At 46.0% G+C, this 16786-nt stretch overlaps 1 protein-coding gene across 10 annotated transcripts in view; it reads left to right on the top strand.

Annotated features, from left to right (window-relative positions):
* AGAP1 (ArfGAP with GTPase domain, ankyrin repeat and PH domain 1) overlaps positions 1 to 16786 on the top strand; it is a 321395-nt gene that overhangs the window by 99108 nt on the left and 205501 nt on the right. For 7 of the 10 annotated variants that reach the window (XM_054277884.1, XM_054277890.1, XM_054277886.1 and 4 more), the window contains exons 2-4: positions 2580 to 2638; positions 6778 to 6865; positions 7522 to 7533. In XM_054277884.1, coding sequence (XP_054133859.1) covers positions 2580 to 2638; positions 6778 to 6865; positions 7522 to 7533 — 159 coding nt within the window. The remainder of the gene's footprint in view (positions 1 to 2579; positions 2639 to 6777; positions 6866 to 7521; positions 7534 to 16786) is intronic. The other 3 variants (XM_054277889.1, XM_054277883.1, XM_054277881.1) reach the window with 1 other exon arrangement.

The following is a 16786-nucleotide window of genomic DNA, read 5'->3' as shown; positions in this document are numbered from 1 at the left end:
AAAGTGACAGGATTTCTGATGTTCTTGTTCCCCTCGTGCAGCTCCCCTTTGCCTTGGCAGGTTTCATTTTTTGCAGATCTCCAAGTCAGCAGCAGTGATTCGCTCACTCACCATTTTTTAATCTTCCATGGTGATAAAATCCAGTGGTTCTCCTACATGGAAGCTTGTTGACATTTAATGGGGAGCTCTCCCAGTTTGTTTCACACACCTAAACCTCCACAAGTCAGGGATAAGAGGCTGATGGTTTTCCTTGACTCCTGAGAGTCTGGAGCTGAGCTGGAACCTCCTCATCCCCTTCAGCCCTGGCTGCTCCTTCCCAAACCCACAGCAAACCATGGGAGCTGATGGTTTCCTGTTAGGGCAATGATATTTTTCCCCCAGTACCCACTCTAAAGCTCCCATCCCATTGCTCCCTGTCTGGGCAAACATTCTTCCCCCAGGAAGGCAGGAGAACATCCCAGACCAGCTGGGGTCCCTTTGGAATGCCTCAGTCATTCCCATTTCCCAAATGGAAACTGCTGCTGCTTCTGGCCCCATCTCAAGTTCTGGCTGTGCTACAGAAAGGTTCCCCTTTTCCCCTTTTCCCCTTTTCCCCTCCTTCCCCTCCTTCCCCTTTTCCCCTCCTTCCCCTTTTCCCCTTTTCCCCTCCTTCCCTTTCCCTTTCCCCTCCTTCCCTTTCCCTTTCCCCCTCCCTTTTTTGATCCAGTGGGAGTTCAGGCCATGGAACAGGAGCTGCATGAGCACAGGGTCTTCTCTTGCACCTGCAATGCCAAAGGTTAAACCAAATTTCACTCTGAGCTTTGTTTTTCCTTCCCCTGCCCGTGAGTGTGTGGGAGGCAGCTCATCCCTGCACCAAAATATTGATTATTCTCCCTGTGTTCTCATACAGGGTTTATTCACAGCTGGAATACAAAGGGATGTGTTAGGTAAAACTGGAGGAGGTTTCCTCATTCCTGGCTAAGAGGTCTTTTTGGGCTGTTGAGGCAAAAGCAATATATTTAATGGAGATAGACTGGAAAACACGAGTTTGCTTTGTGATTGTTTTTAGGTGGGTGCTGGGAGAGCTTGGATGGTTTCTGGAGTTAGTGAGGGTCACATCTGGAGTAGGAAATTGCCTCCAATTTCTTTACTCTCCAGATGAAAAGCATCAAATGGAACAGCCTTCTCCTGCTGCTGATGGGTGCATTGGAGGGGAAGCAGTGGCTGGCAGGGCCCTGAGAGGGTTGTTTAAAACCAGGGTGGTTTTAACCTTGCAGCTCTTGTCTCCTGTGGGCTCAGGGGCTGATTGGAGCACCAGGAACCTCAGTGCTGCTCCATTTCTGTGGGCTTGGAGCTGCTCTGCTCTGCAGGAGCACCCTGTGCTGCACAGCCATTCTGCATGGCTCTGCAGGGGTTAAATCAGCACCCACACTGGCTTTGTAACACAAACATCACTCTCTGTTTGCTTACAGCTGACCAGGCCTTTATGGAAGGAACTAAGCGATAAATGTTTTTAAATACAGAAAAGTGGAGCGTTATTTCTGTGCTTTGGTGTGGGATTGTCAGTGAGGCAGGAGCCAGGTGCAGCCCAAAGAGCTCAGTTTCTGTGATAAACCTGCCTTTCTTCAAGGAATCAACCCCTGCCACAAGTAGTTTTTAATTAATTTCGTAGTAAATGGCTCTGTGGTTTATTTCTGCCTAGATTATACTCCTGAAAAAATGGTGTGTTTGAGGAATAAAAAGAGATTTTCCCTTGCCTGAGCAGGGCTGTTCCCACTGACTGGCTGCTGCAGCTGCTGACATGAAATGTGATGTGCAGCAGGAAATAACAGGTTTCAGAGCCAGCAGAGTTCCTGATTTACCTGGGGGAAAAAGTGACTGCAGCTGCAGTGGGGACATGACTGTGACAAACCCAGGGCTTTTCCTGTGGATGGGAAATGGTTTAACCAGGTACTGTGACGGTGTTCACAGGGGTTCTTGGATGAGGGAAGAGACGAGGATCTGACTCCATGTTTCAGAAGGCTTCATTTATTATTTTATTAGATATATTACATTAAAACTATACTAAAAGAATAGAAGAAAAGGTTTCATCTCAGAAGACTAGCTAAGCTAAGAAGGAATGGTAACAAAGGCAGCTGTCTTGGACTCTCCAAGCCAGCTGGCTGTGATTGGCCATTAATTAGAAACATCCAGCATGGGCCAATCACAGATGCACCTGTTGCATTCCACAGCAGCAGATAATCAATGTTTACATTTTGTTCCTGAGGTCTCTCAGCTTCTCAGGAGGAAAAATCCTAAGGGAATGATTTTTCATAAAAGTTGTCTGTGACAATGTACACACTGGGAGAGCCTTTGCTCTAACTGGAGTGAGTTTGAGCTCTGGGATGATGTGGGAGCACCTGCTGCTGGCAGCAGATCCGTGCAGAATGGGAATTCTTGGGATTTTTATACAATTTCCCTGGTTTTTGTCACGTCGGACTGTCAGCCTCTCAGGAATCAGACTTTTGGTCTCACATTCCTGAAGCTGTGGAGTGAAATTGTGAGCAGCAGAGCATGAAATGTCATTATCCTGATGTTGGGAATATTCTCCTTTTCCACAGATGCCTTTGTGAACAGCCAGGAATGGACCCTGAGCCGCTCTGTGCCCGAGCTGAAAGTGGTGAGTTTGTGTTTGCTCCTGCCTGGGACATGCTGGGAATGTCACACACCACTGGGGACCTCCCAGGCTTCACCCCAGCTGCTGCTGGGGCAAAATGTAAAAATCAGTTTAATAAGTAAAGGATTTTTCCTGTAAATATCTATTATAGACTCAGAAGGGTTGGGACTGGGAGAGACCTCAAAGCTCATCCCATTCCAGAGACACATCCCACTGTCCCAGGCTGCTCCAAGCCCCCTCCAGCCTGACCCTGAACACTTCCAGGGCTGAGGTTACCTTTATCTATATTCAGTATTCATTTTACTCATACTTGAGAGATCTCTCAGTATTTTATTGCTGCTGGAATTTGTTCTGCTCCATGAACCAGCTTCCAGGGGGGATCTTCTCAGCAGGGAAGTCTTAGGAGGGCAGTGGAAGTTAGCAGCTGACATGTAAAGCTCATTTCATCTCCCCATTTTAAGTTTCCATGATTGCAATGAGCAAATGTCTGTTCTCCCTCTCTTTAAAGAATTTAAAGCTTTTCCCAAAATCCGAGTTGACAGTAGTGTTTTGTGGAGGTGAGAGAATCTGCAAGGCCACACTTAGCAGGGTAAATTCACTTTTAATAAAGGCATTTTAATGGCATCCTCACAATTGCACTTCTGTGGCTGCTTTGAAAGGTGAGTGCAGGAAAAACCTGGCAGTCAGTGGATGTAATTCCCTAATTCAGGAAGGGTCTCCAGGTTTTGTTAAACAGATGGTGTCATTTGGAAGGCCCGAAATGCAATGAAAAACCAGGAATTCAGGACTGGGAGTAGCTGGCTTCTCCTGGGTTTCCTTGCCCATCCCTTCCCCTCCTCTGAGCCCTGCTAATTCACAGCACCCCCAAGGAAACTGGGAATTGCAGGTGAGAGCAGAGCTGCAGGCACTCCCTGCTGGGATTCAGGGCACAAACCATGGCTGAGCACCAGCTGATGGTCTCAGGGTATATTTTCCTCTTGTGCCAGCCTGGCTGCACCATGTGAGAGTTCCCTTGGGTGTCCTGCCCCTGACCTGTCTGAGCAGGGCTGGGAAATTCCAGATTTCAGCTGTGTGGCTGCTGCGGAGAATGGATTTGCAGTGGTCAGCGTGCCAGGGGAGCTGCCCAAGGGGAAAAGCACAACTGCTGCTGTTACAAAAATAATAATTTGATTATAGCCCTGCAAGTGATGGCAGCCAGCAGCACCAGCTGTGCCTGTGAGCTTGTGCTCCAAGAGGAAGGGTAAATCAGGAAGGCCAGCTGAAATCTGCTCTGCCTTTCCTGCACATCTGCCCTTGGGGAGGGCTCGGGGCTGTGAGTGCCCCCTGCCATTCCCTCACTTCAGCCTCATCCTGGGTGCTCCTGGGGCTGAGGAACACCAGGGCCATGGTAAAGGGAGAGGTTGTCCCCCTGTACAGGCTGGGAGGTCCTTAATTGGATTATTGTTGTTATTTATCTTTGGTTTATTTCTAGAGTGGCTGTGTTGTACCCTTTTTTTTAAAAGGGAACAGAAACTGGCTCTGGGAGAGCAGAGAGAGCCCCCAGGGCTGCAATAGAAGAAGGAGGTATTTCTCAGTGTGCCTCTGAGGAAAGAACAGCAGTCTTTGCCTCTCTTCTTTAGCTTGGTTTCCTTCCAGTGCTCAGAAGGACATTCAGGGCCACCTTGGAGGGGTTTGGAGCACTCTGGGATAGAGGGAGGTGTCCCTGGCCATGGCAGGAGGAGGGATGGGATGGGCTTGGAGGTTCCTTCCAGCCCAAACCAGTCTGCGATTCTGTAAGTGGGTCCTGCTGATCCAGCACTTGGGTTTTACTTATGGATTTTGACGTTTTTATTGTGGCCAAGAGCTTGGTGAGACCTCTGCCTTTGGTGTTCCTGGCTCCTGCTTGCTCAAATAATAAATGAGGATGTGTTAGGCAGGATAAACATGAGAGATTGCTGAATAAAATCACCAAATTTCTTGCAGAAAAATCTGCAGAGTGCAGTCAGGCTCCTCTCCTGGACAGCTTTAAAATGCCAAGTGCCATCAGTACAGTTGCTGATTTTCCCCACCAGACTTTAGGAGGTGTGGGCAAAGTGGCTGGGGTTTGTTTTACAGCATGTCTGGCACATGGAAATAAATGATTCAGTGTTGCACAAGTCACAACTGAAAAGAGCAGTGAGTTGGAGCTGAATTTTCTCCTCCCTGAGCTGGGTTAGGGTGGTATTTTTGTTCCCTAACATGCTTGTCATAACTTGGTGCATTTCAGACATATCCATAAATAAATGGAGATGACTGGGATTGTTTGTGTGTAAAGCAGGGAGAGAGGAATATGACTGCTGTGAAAACAGGCTGGCATTTTTGTCATGCTGTGGGGGATCAGCCTTAAAGCAAATATTAATGCTGACAAACAGAGAAACTGTATCAGAAGTCAGATTTTTTTCCCCAGTGTGGAATTTATTGCTCCTACTTTGTAGGAATGTGTCAGAGAACCTGAAGTGCTGTCAAATGGTGTGACCTGGTGTGACCTTTGGGATATTAAAAACAATTAAAATATAAAATTGTGTTCTTGAATCTTGATGTCTTTTAAACTTTGAGGGTCTCTGGATAGAACAAGACATCCCAGCCATGGGATGTTGCCTCTGAGTGGACCCCCAGGTTGATGCTGTTCTGTTCTCCCTGCCAGTTACAGTTTTGGCACGGGTGTACTAGAAAATAAAATTAATTTCCATCTAATCACTTTAAGTGAAGGTTTTACTGGAAAATTGTTGTCTTGGCCACATGTGTAGACCATGAAAAACACAGTTCAGCTTTCACACACTAAAATAACTGTTTTTCAGTGGTGAATCCTGAGTGTGGGGGACTGCGTACATTGTTGTAGGCAAAAAAAAGAAAAAAGGAAGGAGCCTCTCCTTGGGAAGCTTTGTGTGGAAGGGGAGCTGGTGTCACTTTGGTGATGAGAGGAGGTGCCAGGCCAAAGCTGTTTGCTCACCCTCAGCTCTCAGTGGGTTTGTGGTGTGAGGGGGAGTAGACAGATGTACTGCAGCCCATGGGCATGTAATGGAGGGAAAAGGCATTAATGGGAGAGGTTGCTGCATGTCCTGGGGGTGAGGGACAATGCTGGAGATGTCATTTTCTCCCCGTGACTCATCCCAGCATCCCTCCCTCGTTCCCTCCCCTGCTGCCCACGCTGTGGGAGCAGCCCCAGGCTGGGGGAATTCGGGGTGCCAGCACACCTGGCTGGGTCCCACCAAGCCAGCTTTGGTCAGGGGGGTGCTGTCCTGCCAGCTGGGGCTGAGAAGATGGGATGGGGTGAGAAGTTGGGGTGGGTGGGGAATGTGCAGCTCGTAGCTGCTGCCTCGGGCCCTTTGGCAATCCAGGCAGATCAGCAGAGTTCATCTTCTCTCCAGGGACCTTCTGTTCTGAACCTCTGGTGAGGGTCAAGTAAACAGCAGAGAGCAGAGCAGGCTGGGCTTGTTTCAGAGGGGGAGAGAAGCTTCCATCACCTCCCTCCCCCAAGAAGGGAGCAGGGTGTCCTCAGCTCTGTGCTCCCCTTTGAAGCCATGAACCCCAAATCTCCCCAGCCCTTGGGCGCTGAGCACCTCCAGGAAGAATACTCTGTGGGGCTGGGCTGAAATATTTCCCTGGGAGGGTGGGGAGGCCCTGGCACAGGTGGCCCATCCCTGGCAGTGTCCAAGGCCAGGTTGGGCAGGGTTTGGAGCACCCTGGGGTGGTGGAACAAGATGATCTCTCAGGTCCCCCCACCCCAAACCACTGCTGTTCATAACCTCGCCCTCACTAAACCCTGCACTCCTAACCATCCTGGCTATCTTCTCAGCAGCCCTAGGAGGATGAATAGGACTCAACCAAACACAAACTGAAAAATCCTAGCTTTTTCTTCCATCTCCCACCTAGGCTGAATAGCAGTCATTATTATCTACAACCCTAAACTTACCCTCCTCAGCTTCTACCTGTACGCTGTAATAACTGCGAGCGGTTTCCTCACACTAAACACAATCAAAGTTTGTTTATCTCTGGGCACATTTTGCTCTGTGTCTGTTGCTTGGGGTGTTATTCCAGGTGAAGATTTTGCCAGCAGACACAGCTTTCTGCAGGGATGGCTTGCAGCTGAGCTCTTTGTTGCTTTCTTTCCGTGTTGCATGCAGGGGATCGTGGGGAACCTGGCGAGCGGGAAGTCGGCGCTGGTGCACCGCTACCTGACCGGCACCTATGTCCAGGAGGAGTCACCTGAAGGTAGGTGCATCCACAGCTCCCAGCCTGCTTTCCCCCCACAATCCACATCCTTGCTCATTTTTGATCATGCAGAAATGATTAAAAAAAAATCCCATGTGCTATTCAAAATGCACAGGGATTTTTTGCTTTAACATTCTCCAGAGCGGGCTAAGTATGCACAATAAAATTGTGGATTTTCCATCCTTTAAATACTTTGCTTTGCATCCTTTAAATACTTTGGGCCCCAGTGAGTGTCCATATGGGAATTAGTCCTGATGGAGAGGAGTTGGCTGCTCTCAGTAGTGCTGCTGATTTCACTTGGGCTGTTGAAAGCCTCAGTTACTGTCTGCAGTGGTGGGTTTCCTGTTAGGAGAATAAAAATCTTCACCTAAAAATGTGTAACTTACTTATTGTTTAATATATTAAATATTTGTGGTTTTTTAAAAATGTTTTTATGGCATAGAAAATTAATTTGTACGCTGTAGTGTTTAACATTAATCCCAGTTTATAGCTTGAAATCAAAAATTATCACAGTACCTTATCAAGGTTTATCTTACAGTAAATACTTTTTTGATTATTTTTCTTTATCTGTTCTCCTTATCAACTTTTAAATCCAACTCTGAGACACTGAATTTCTGGTTCCTTCTTTCCCTTACTGGCTGTTCCCTTCTTTGCAGATATGGATGCAGGTAACTATACATTGTCTTCATGGCAGCTCTGGTTTGGAAGGGCCAGACGGTGGTTTCTGTACTAGAGCGTTTTCCCCCTTGTTTTGTGTATCATTTTGAGTTGTTCCCTTTTGATTTCAAGTCTTTAGTGCATCTCACTGTTGTTGTCTCTTGCTGTAGTTGTCTCTTCAGCAGTAGTTTGTAGTTTCATGCATCTCTGATAACATTTGTTTCTAATTAACTCTTACCACAGGAAGCTGGTTCAGCTTGGTAGTTGACATTTTAACAGCCTGGGATTGCAGTTAAAATGGGAGGAGAGGGGAAGGGAGGGATGGACAAGGAATTTTCCTGTGGAGCTGCACTGACACGGAGCTCCTGCAGTTTGTAAGTTTGCCCTGAATGCTTTTGCTGGTTGGTAGCTAGGGCTGACAATAATAATTGATGGTAGCAATTGAGGCTGTGCACAGAAGTGTGTGTGGATCCTCTTGTGGCTGCTGATAGTGAGAAATGCTGACAGAGGCTGCAGAGGCACTGAGTGCAGCAAATCTTCAGCAAAAATCACTGTCTTGACAGATCTCTTCCTCCACTTCATGAACAGAGGATATTTGGTTATGTTTTTGGGGTTTTTTTCCCTTAGAAGATTCAAATCTCCTGACTGTTGACAGGGCTAGCCCTCCTCTGCTCCTGAAGGATGAATATTTTAGGTGATATTCCTTGGGAGTGTTGCCATCTGTCCCCTTTGTCTTGAAGGATTTTTATTTACAGTGCTGGAGTGACGTTGGGACTGTTTTTCCTGCAAGGATTAGATGACAAAAGCTGTGTCAAATCATTTCTGTGCACATAAGTGTGCCTGACAAGCCTCACTAATGACACTGTTGCATTTCATTAACAGGAGGAAAACTGGAATAATTAAGAGCTCTGATTTGCCTTGTGAGGGATCAGGTCAAGGTTTCCAATCAAGTCAGCATGAAAGGAAATTCAACCCACATAAATTACCCTCAGTAAACATCTGCAGGGGGGGATTTGTGTTTTACTTCTCTGTCAGAGAATCACAGGAGCACAGAGAGGTTTGGGTTGGAATGGCCTTTGAAGTTCACTCTGTTCCACCTTTGCCATGGGCAGGGACACTTCCCACTATCCCAGGGTGCTCCAAGCCCCCTCCAACCTGGTCCTGAGCACTTTTAGGTCCTTCAAACAAGTCCCTAGAAAATCCTTCATGCTGGAAACCCTTGTGGGTCCTCCCCTCTCTCCTTTCCTGAGGGACTATAAATGTGTCAGGCTGTTAAATTGGATAAAGAAGAGGATGCATGTCGGATGTGAAGGTGTCAGCTGCTTGATCAGTTAAGGAAAACCTGAGTTTACTGGCTTGGAATGGCTTCCTAACAGCTAAATTTAACAGGCATCATAAAATCAGTGCCTAATGGGTGAGGTGATGGATATTTGCTTCATGTGCAAGTGGTGATTAGGGCCAGGGGCTGCTATTTCTGCTCTCCTCTGCCTCTAAATGGCTGCAGTTACCAGGAAACCTGCCCTGCATCCACATCTCCTGCAGGCCTTGGGGGCTCCAGCATCCCAGGAAATGAATTTGAGCCGTGGAAAGGTGGTTTCAGGCTTCCTTCAGCTCTCCCAGTGGGAGATTTCTCTGTGCCCATCACCACCTCCCCACCAGGAGGAGGAACCTGCACCTCACCCTGCGCTTCTCTTGCACTGCCTGCCCCAGTTTTGATTTCTGCTCAGAACTTTTCAGTGCCTCCTGTGTTTGCAACTTGCAAACCTTTGTTTTCTCAAAGAATAAGTTTTTATAAGGAAGAAAAAGGGCCTTGAGAGTTTTCCTTTGCATATTTAACACACACTCAGCTCTGCTGCTGAGTGACACGTTTTAAATCAGATGTAAGAAAAGCAGCAATGTGTTACCCTGCTGTCAGGGGGGAATTTCAGTACTCTGGGACTTTTCTGTGATGATACAAGAAGGAAATTGTTATAGATACATATTTTAATACTGGCTTTTTGCAAATGTTAAAATGGATTCTATATGTGTGATGTTAAAGTAACTTTGTTATGAAGATCTAGTTTTTATTTCTGTTGTTAATTAAGCTTAGCCATAGCAGTGAAATAGCTGATATAAGTATGAATACCTACTTAGATAACATCTAATAAACGTATAAAGAAGACACCCACTACAAATATGCCAACTATGAACACTCAATGTCTGAAGGCAGTGTAGACCCAAGCCCAAGAACTGGAGGTGATAAGAACAAGACTAAAGATATTTTTTAAGACTGAAACCATAACCAAAGAATACACATACTCTAAAAAAAGACCCAAAAAGAAGATTTACTAAACAGTTCTTAGGACATATGAACTGATTTAAAGAAAAGTTTACTATGCTAAGGAGCCTATGAATATACAACAAGCTGATATAAAAGAAAAAGTATTTAAAGAGTATTCCCAAAGATAACAGTGTGCTCTTAGCTGTAATAACATTTACTCTATAATCCTTATCTCCTATTATCCTTTTTAAATTTTCACCAGAGAGGAAATGTGTTTTTCACAGAAATGATGGGAGATAAGGAATCCTAGGGATTTGTGATCTTCTAAGGACCTTCTAAGCAATTGGAATAAAAACTGCTTTACCTGCTGAAACAACAAGTGAGCTGTGGAAAGTGTTGTGGCTTTATTTCCCCCATCAGAATTTGGATTCTTTGTGACTTTATTTCCCCCATCTAGAATTGAATTCTGCCTGTAGGAGCCAAGTGAGATGTGTGCTGTATTTTGAGACTGAATTGTGTGGTGGAATTTGAGACTGAATTCTTTGCAGACCAAGGTGAACTGGAGTTTACAGGAGTAGTGAGTGGCAGGAGGATTCTGTTACTTGTTTGGGTTTTTGTTTCCAAAAAGCCACAGAGGTGTGAAACATGACTTTAAGGCTTTTCCACATCTCTGGCATGTCTGAATATTTTAAGTCATGTCATGATTATTTCAGTACTTTGTTTTCCAGTGAGTCTAATAAAACAACAAAAAAAAAAAGTAGACAAACTGTGGCCCAGGCTGGGATGACAAAAAAAGGAGGGTTTTTTTTCTCATGTACTCTGGGATATATTTAAGAGTTATATATTCATTTCATGTGGAGCAATTATTTTTAGTGTTTTAAAAAGCATAAAAGCCATCCACCATCCCAAGTAGCTGTTGCAGTCAGGGGAGGTTTCATCTCTCTTTGTGAAGGAACTTACACTAGAAATCAAATCTCCCCCAGTAAAAGATACAGAATAAAGCCTTTAATGTGTTTTTCAGAAAGCTGTGATCATTTACTCTCTTTCCAAATTTGACCTAAAAATATTTTTATGCTGTTTCAGCCTTCACCACATAACTTTTTCAGTGCCACAGTGAGCAGGGTGTCACTTGAGTGGCAGCAATGGCCATGTTTAATATTAAAATACCAAATGAAGTGTCACCCTCAGCCTTCCCTTTGAAGCATGTCATGAAAGTAAGTTGCCAGCCTGTAACAAAAGCATGCATTGATGATCTTCAAGCCTTTTCCAACCTCAAGGATTCTGATTCTGTGTAGAAATTCTGTATTGAGGAATGCATGTCCGTGTTTTTCAGTTTATCTCGAGTAACTATTCCTGTCTGCTGCTTCCTCAGCAAAGGGTAATTATGCAAGGAGGATTGAGGAAGAGTGCTTTAAAATTTCAGCTGCTGTTGTTCACATCCTCTTAAGAGATTTTCTGCTGGCCACAGACCCTTACACAATGTGGATGCAGAAAGTTCAGCCATAATCTGTGAACTGGGCTGACCTGCCAGGTGCTTTCATTCAGGCCTGAGCCTGCCCTGCATCCAGGAGTGTGGACCTGCTTCACCTGGGAAAAAAACCCAAAGGGATAAAAAAAGGGATAAAACCGTGCCCCATGGCTGGATGTGTTCAAGGGCAGGCTTGGGCACTCTGGGGTGGTGGAATGGGATGGGCTTTAAAGGCCCTTCCAGCCCAAACCCCTCTGGGATCCTTCTTTGCTTGCTGGGGTTGTGCTGGGAGATTTATCCTCAGGCTGGGTCAGGGTTTGTGTTTTGGGCTGAACAGATCATGGGGGCTGCAGCAGAACTGGGCAGTTTGTCCCCTCTGCAGCCCTGGGGCTCCTGTCCCCTTCTCCACATGGTTCAGGCAGTTCTGCCTGCTGTGAGCAATCAGGTTCCTCAGGCTCCCACTCTCTTCACAGGAGCCATTGCTATTTTTGTCCAGTTCATATTTCTCAGATACGTAGGAAGGCCATATTTACTGAACACCCCAATTTGATCTTTGATGAATAAAGGGAGGATGTGTCCCAGACTAATCTGTGAGCTCTGTTCTCAGTGAGCAGCTGGCTGCAGTGGAAATGAAGAGCAGAGAAATGTGTCCTGTGAGGATGTACTCATGCCTTTTCCTTCAGCATTTTCTGGAATGCCAGAAAATCCCCATCATACATGTACGAATTTACACAGGGAGGCTTTGCAAGAATCCCAACATGAGTTTTAAAAAGCCACATAAACCTTAAACCATTTTGTGGTTCTTGCACTGCAAAACCCGAGGCAGCTGAAATTTTCTGTGCTGGTTTCAAATCCTTGGTGCAGTTTTCAGGAGCCCCCTCAGCACTTTGGGGCAGATGAATGTTTTTTTTGGCCTGCAAACCCACAGGCAGGCTCTGTCTCGTGTTCAGAAGCCAGTGATGACTTGGGACATGTGTTTCAAAATTACCTCTTCCCAGTTCTTTGTCTGCCTTTTTGCTGTAATAGCACTGAGTGATTATTTTTATTTGGCATTTCACGCTGACACCCAGCTATAAACCAACACTTGTCTCTTTTTTGATCCCTTTAAAGCACTGCTGCAGAGGGTTCTCTTGGGCTTTTGGAGCCTTTCAGGCTCAGCATAAAAGGGGGTGTTTATGCATTCTGCCCTCTCCCCTCTGGAGCCCTTCCCTCTCCTCACCCTCCTGGGACTGCCTGTGTGGGTTAGAGGGAAAAAAATCCCTTTGAAAACCTCTCTGTTCCAGCTGTCAGCTTGGGGACTGCTTCAAGTGTCACACAAATGAGGGGCTCTGTTAATTAAAGGAAAAAACTCAAGTATTTGCTCTTTAGGAGGTGCTGAGGAAGCAGATTGCCAGAAAAGCTTCCCTTTTAGGTTGTGTTCCCTGAGGGTCCTCGAGGTGTTCTCTATAACACCTTGAATGGCCAGGGATTTTTGGGAAGTAATGTCTGCAGCATTGGTGTGCTGCTCTGAGGGCTGTGTCTCTGGGGCAATCTGTAAAGCAGATTTATAGAACTTCTCTGACAAATTTAGGCTCTTCACAGGAGTACAAGTGACTTCTCCCAATAGTGGGTGATGCTGCAAGAGGAAATGGCCTCGAGTTGTGCCCAGGGGAGGTTTAGGTCGGGTAGGAAGGAAAAGTTTTTCACCAAAAAGGTTGTCAAGCATTGGAGCAGGCTCTTCAGGGCAGTGGAGGAATCACTGGAAATGTTAAAAATTACCATGTGGATGTGGCACTAGGGACAGGGGTTAGAGGTGGCCCTGGCAGTGCTGGTGGGGTCACACTGGTGATGTGAGAGGGCTTTTCCAGCCCCCCCTCCTCTGGCTTTCCATGGCTTTGGGTCTCCACTGCTCCCTGCTCTCTGCTGCATTTGAAGCCAGTTCAGAGTGGCTCCTGCTGGACCTACCCTGTGCTTTTATTTTTCCAATATTTCTCAAATACTCCTTCTGGATGTATTACAAAATCACAGCCCACTGTATAACTCTTGATCTCAAAGCCAGGTTTTAATATTTTTCTTTGAGCATGTTCCTAGTTCAGCTTGTATTTGATTTCTTATTGTGAGCTTTTATCCCCCCCTTCACTGAATCTGTTGTTGTTATGGGAAGTTGTATCAAAAAGAAATATTCACAGTATTTTGAATTCTCACAGACCCCTCAATTTGCTGTCACCAGGAGTTTGTTGCCACTTTAGGAAGGGTAAAATTCTGATTATGGTGTAATCTCTGCTAAGTCCAGTTTTAACTTCGGTTGCTGTTGGTGATGTAAAGCTGCAGTGAAAGGACAGGTATTAGGGGAGCTGTGTGGGTATGAAGAGCAGAGGGGTGTTTGGAAAGATCTGAGATGTGTGCATCAGTGCTTACATTTTGGGCTGTCTCGGTGAGCTGTTTAGGGTTTGTTAGTGCACATTGGGATTTAGCAATTACGTTGGAAGCTTGTGAGGTCAAGCAGAAATTTTGAGCAGTTGAATTTCGTGTTAGAGTGAAAGCTGGGATGGGTTTGCCTGGAAGATGAAATGCCTGAGAAGCCAACTTAGAAGGAGCTGCAGCAAAAATAAAGGATGATATTTTAAATCATGGGGCTGGCTTTGTGAGGAACTCTGTTTGGAAAGTGGTGTTTTGGGCTGTGTTTAAAACTGGAAAAGACTGGTGGTGGAAAAGGTGGGAGTGTGCTAAAGTGGGATCACATCCTGCCTGAAGGAGCTGACTCGCTGGTTTTTATTTTTTTTGTGTCTCTGACTGCTTTGATAAAAATAAGCTTTTAAAATTAGACTTGTGTATATACAATTAGTAGGTGTGAGGTGTAAGCAACTCTCTGCACCTGCTGTCAGTAAAATAAACCAAGAGAAGGAAATGAAAAAAAAAAAAGATGAAAAATGAGCTATTGGTAGAAACGGGAGCAGTGATTGAATTGTGGGTCTGTGTCAGCTTGTGGCTGACAATGTCCCTGATATTGGGGAGGGTGGGTGGGTGGGTGTGAGGGCTCTGGGGGGGTTTCAGAGGAGAGGCCTTCCCACAGGTTCCTGGGGGTTGTTTTTCCTGCCCTTTAATCTGTCAGAAATGCTTCTGAACCAGGAGAACACACAACATGTTCAGCTTTTTCCTGCTCAGTGCCACAGTTTTTGCAGTGGGTGTCTGATAAAGATGGGTTCCTGCTCCATGTTGGACTCAGGGGTGTCTGAACCCAAGGGTTATCCCTGGAATTGGGATTTGGTGCTTTGTATGTCTGCTCCCACTTGATGTTCTTGCCTGTTTACCTGGGACCATAACAATTAATAACTGGAAAGATGGGAAAAGTATTTCCCTTGCCTAAAATGGGATCAGCAGTTTATTTCTTACTAAGAACTCACACCTCTTCTCCCTTCCTAGTCTGTTCTCCTAAATAAGCAGGGTGCACATGTTTAATTTTCTGCCTGGGTGTTTTGCAGGCAGATTTTGGTCCTTATCTGCCATGGATGCCCTGTCCAGATCAGCACAGGCTGAGGCTGGCGTGGTGACACGGGCTGGGACAGGCTGTCCCCTTCTCTGCACTCTGCAGGAATTCCCAGCTGCTTTTCTCCCCTGTGCCAGAGGTTTTTGCCATCCTGCCCCATCTTTCCACAGCTGCTTTGTCCCCACTTTTGTCCCTGTGATGCTGCTTTTATTTTTCCCCTCTATTTCTCGAGCTCATTACGGTCATGTTGAAGTACAATCCAATTTTCTCCCATAATTGCAGTCCCTCCTGCTTCATTATCTAGAAACTAAATAGCCTGTTACTTCCATCTTCTAGGTTATTAATAAAGTGGGTGCAGGAGGGTTGAAACTGCTGCAGAAACTTGGATTACTATCGTGCTGCTCCTTTCAGATGAGTCATTTGATGGGGACAGAGCGTGCCTTACCTCTCTGGCTGCACTCACATTACAGTGATTTTTTTAAGGCTGGCCCTCTCTAATTGGCTTAGCCCAGTCTGCACTGGCTGTCAGGAGCTTTGCAGTGAAAGTAGAACATGGACTGCTCCTGAGTGAGCCCTGTCCCTGGGTAATGAGGGAATCTTAATTGCTCAGAGGCCGGCTCTGCTTAGTTCCCATTTATCTTGGTGGTTAATCAATCACCTCCTCTCCTGCTGCTGGAGATAAAACACTGGATCTAGCTCAGCCTGTTTATCATGGAATCCCAGCGTGGTTTGCCTTGGGAGGGACCTTTCAGCTCATTCCATTCCACCCCTGCCATGAGCAGGGACACCTTCCACTGTCCTAGGTATCTCCAAGCTCATTCCATTCCACCTTCCACTGTCCCAGGGTGCTCCAAGCCCTGTCCAGCCTGGCCTTGGGCACTGCCAGGGATCCAGGGGCAGCCACAGCTGCTCTGGGCACCCTGTGGCAGGAGCTGCCCACCCTCACAGGTTTTTCCCACTGTCCTATCCAACCCTGGAGGTTCTTTGCAGCTTGAGGTAATTTTGATATATTTTTGGAGGGTAAGCTTTTTTCCTAAACAGTTAAAACTCTAAAATTCCATTGATCTCCCTTCAAATCACAGCCAGTTTTAGGAACCCATTGCATCTGCCCTTCTGGAGAGGCACTGCAAATACATCAGTGAATGCATCTCAGAATTCAGTCGTCAAATGTCACTGCAGCTGCCACTAAAATTCCAGCATTGAACCCTCTTTCCATGGAATTGCAAGATGATGTATTAGTGCTTCCTTGGCAGTTTTTAGGTAAAGATCAGATTATAAGATGTAATATTGCATTTATAGATGGTCCCTGTGGGGGTACCTTGCTGCAGTTGGGTATGGTTTGATAGTTCCAGGACCTCTCCATGGATTTCCTGGACTATATCCTAAACCTGTTGAGAAAAGCAGATGGTGGGGGTTGAAGAGGTCAGTCTAGGCTGCTTTTGTTGGCTTTTGGGGTTTGTTTTACCCAGGTAGTCTTTGGAAAGGGGGTCCGGGGCTCTTTTTGCAGCTTCAGTCTCGTGTGGCAGCGATGGTTCCTTGGTCTTTGATCCTTGACCTAGCTCAGCTGCTCACAGTTTCTAAATTGTTGTTTAGCACAGTGGTTGTATTCAGGAAATGCCCAAAATCATAGAATCATGGAATATCCTGAGCTGGAAGGATCATTGATCCAACACAGACACCCCAAGAATCCCACCCTGTGCATCCCTGAGAGCGCTGTCCAAACCCTCCTGGAGCTTTGGCAGGATTGGGGCTGTGCCCATTCCCTGGGGAGCCTGGGCAGTGCCAGCACCCTCTGGGGGAAGAACCTTTTCCTTTTTTTAATTTTTTTTTTCCTTTTAAGGCAATGCTGCAAAAAACATTTTAAAATTAGTTTATTTCAATAAAAAATAATGTGAATAGCAAACCAGAAGACCACTATGTGGCCATCTGTTTGAACAGAGGATTTCTGAACGTGTTTCCCTGAAGAGGAGCCAGGTTCTTGGCACTGATGGGGGGGAAAGAAAGGGAGAGAACATGCATGTGTGAGACAACTGGCTGCTGTTGTCAAAATGCACATGTCACTGGGAATTG

This window comes from Melozone crissalis, unplaced genomic scaffold (genome assembly GCF_028551555.1).
Source record: "Melozone crissalis strain CALT ecotype California unplaced genomic scaffold, PUWL_Pcris_2 ptg000023l_1, whole genome shotgun sequence".
NCBI classification, from domain to species: domain Eukaryota; kingdom Metazoa; phylum Chordata; class Aves; order Passeriformes; family Passerellidae; genus Melozone; species Melozone crissalis.
Note: the sequence above shows the minus strand (reverse complement) of the source record. Positions and strands in the feature narration are given on the sequence as shown.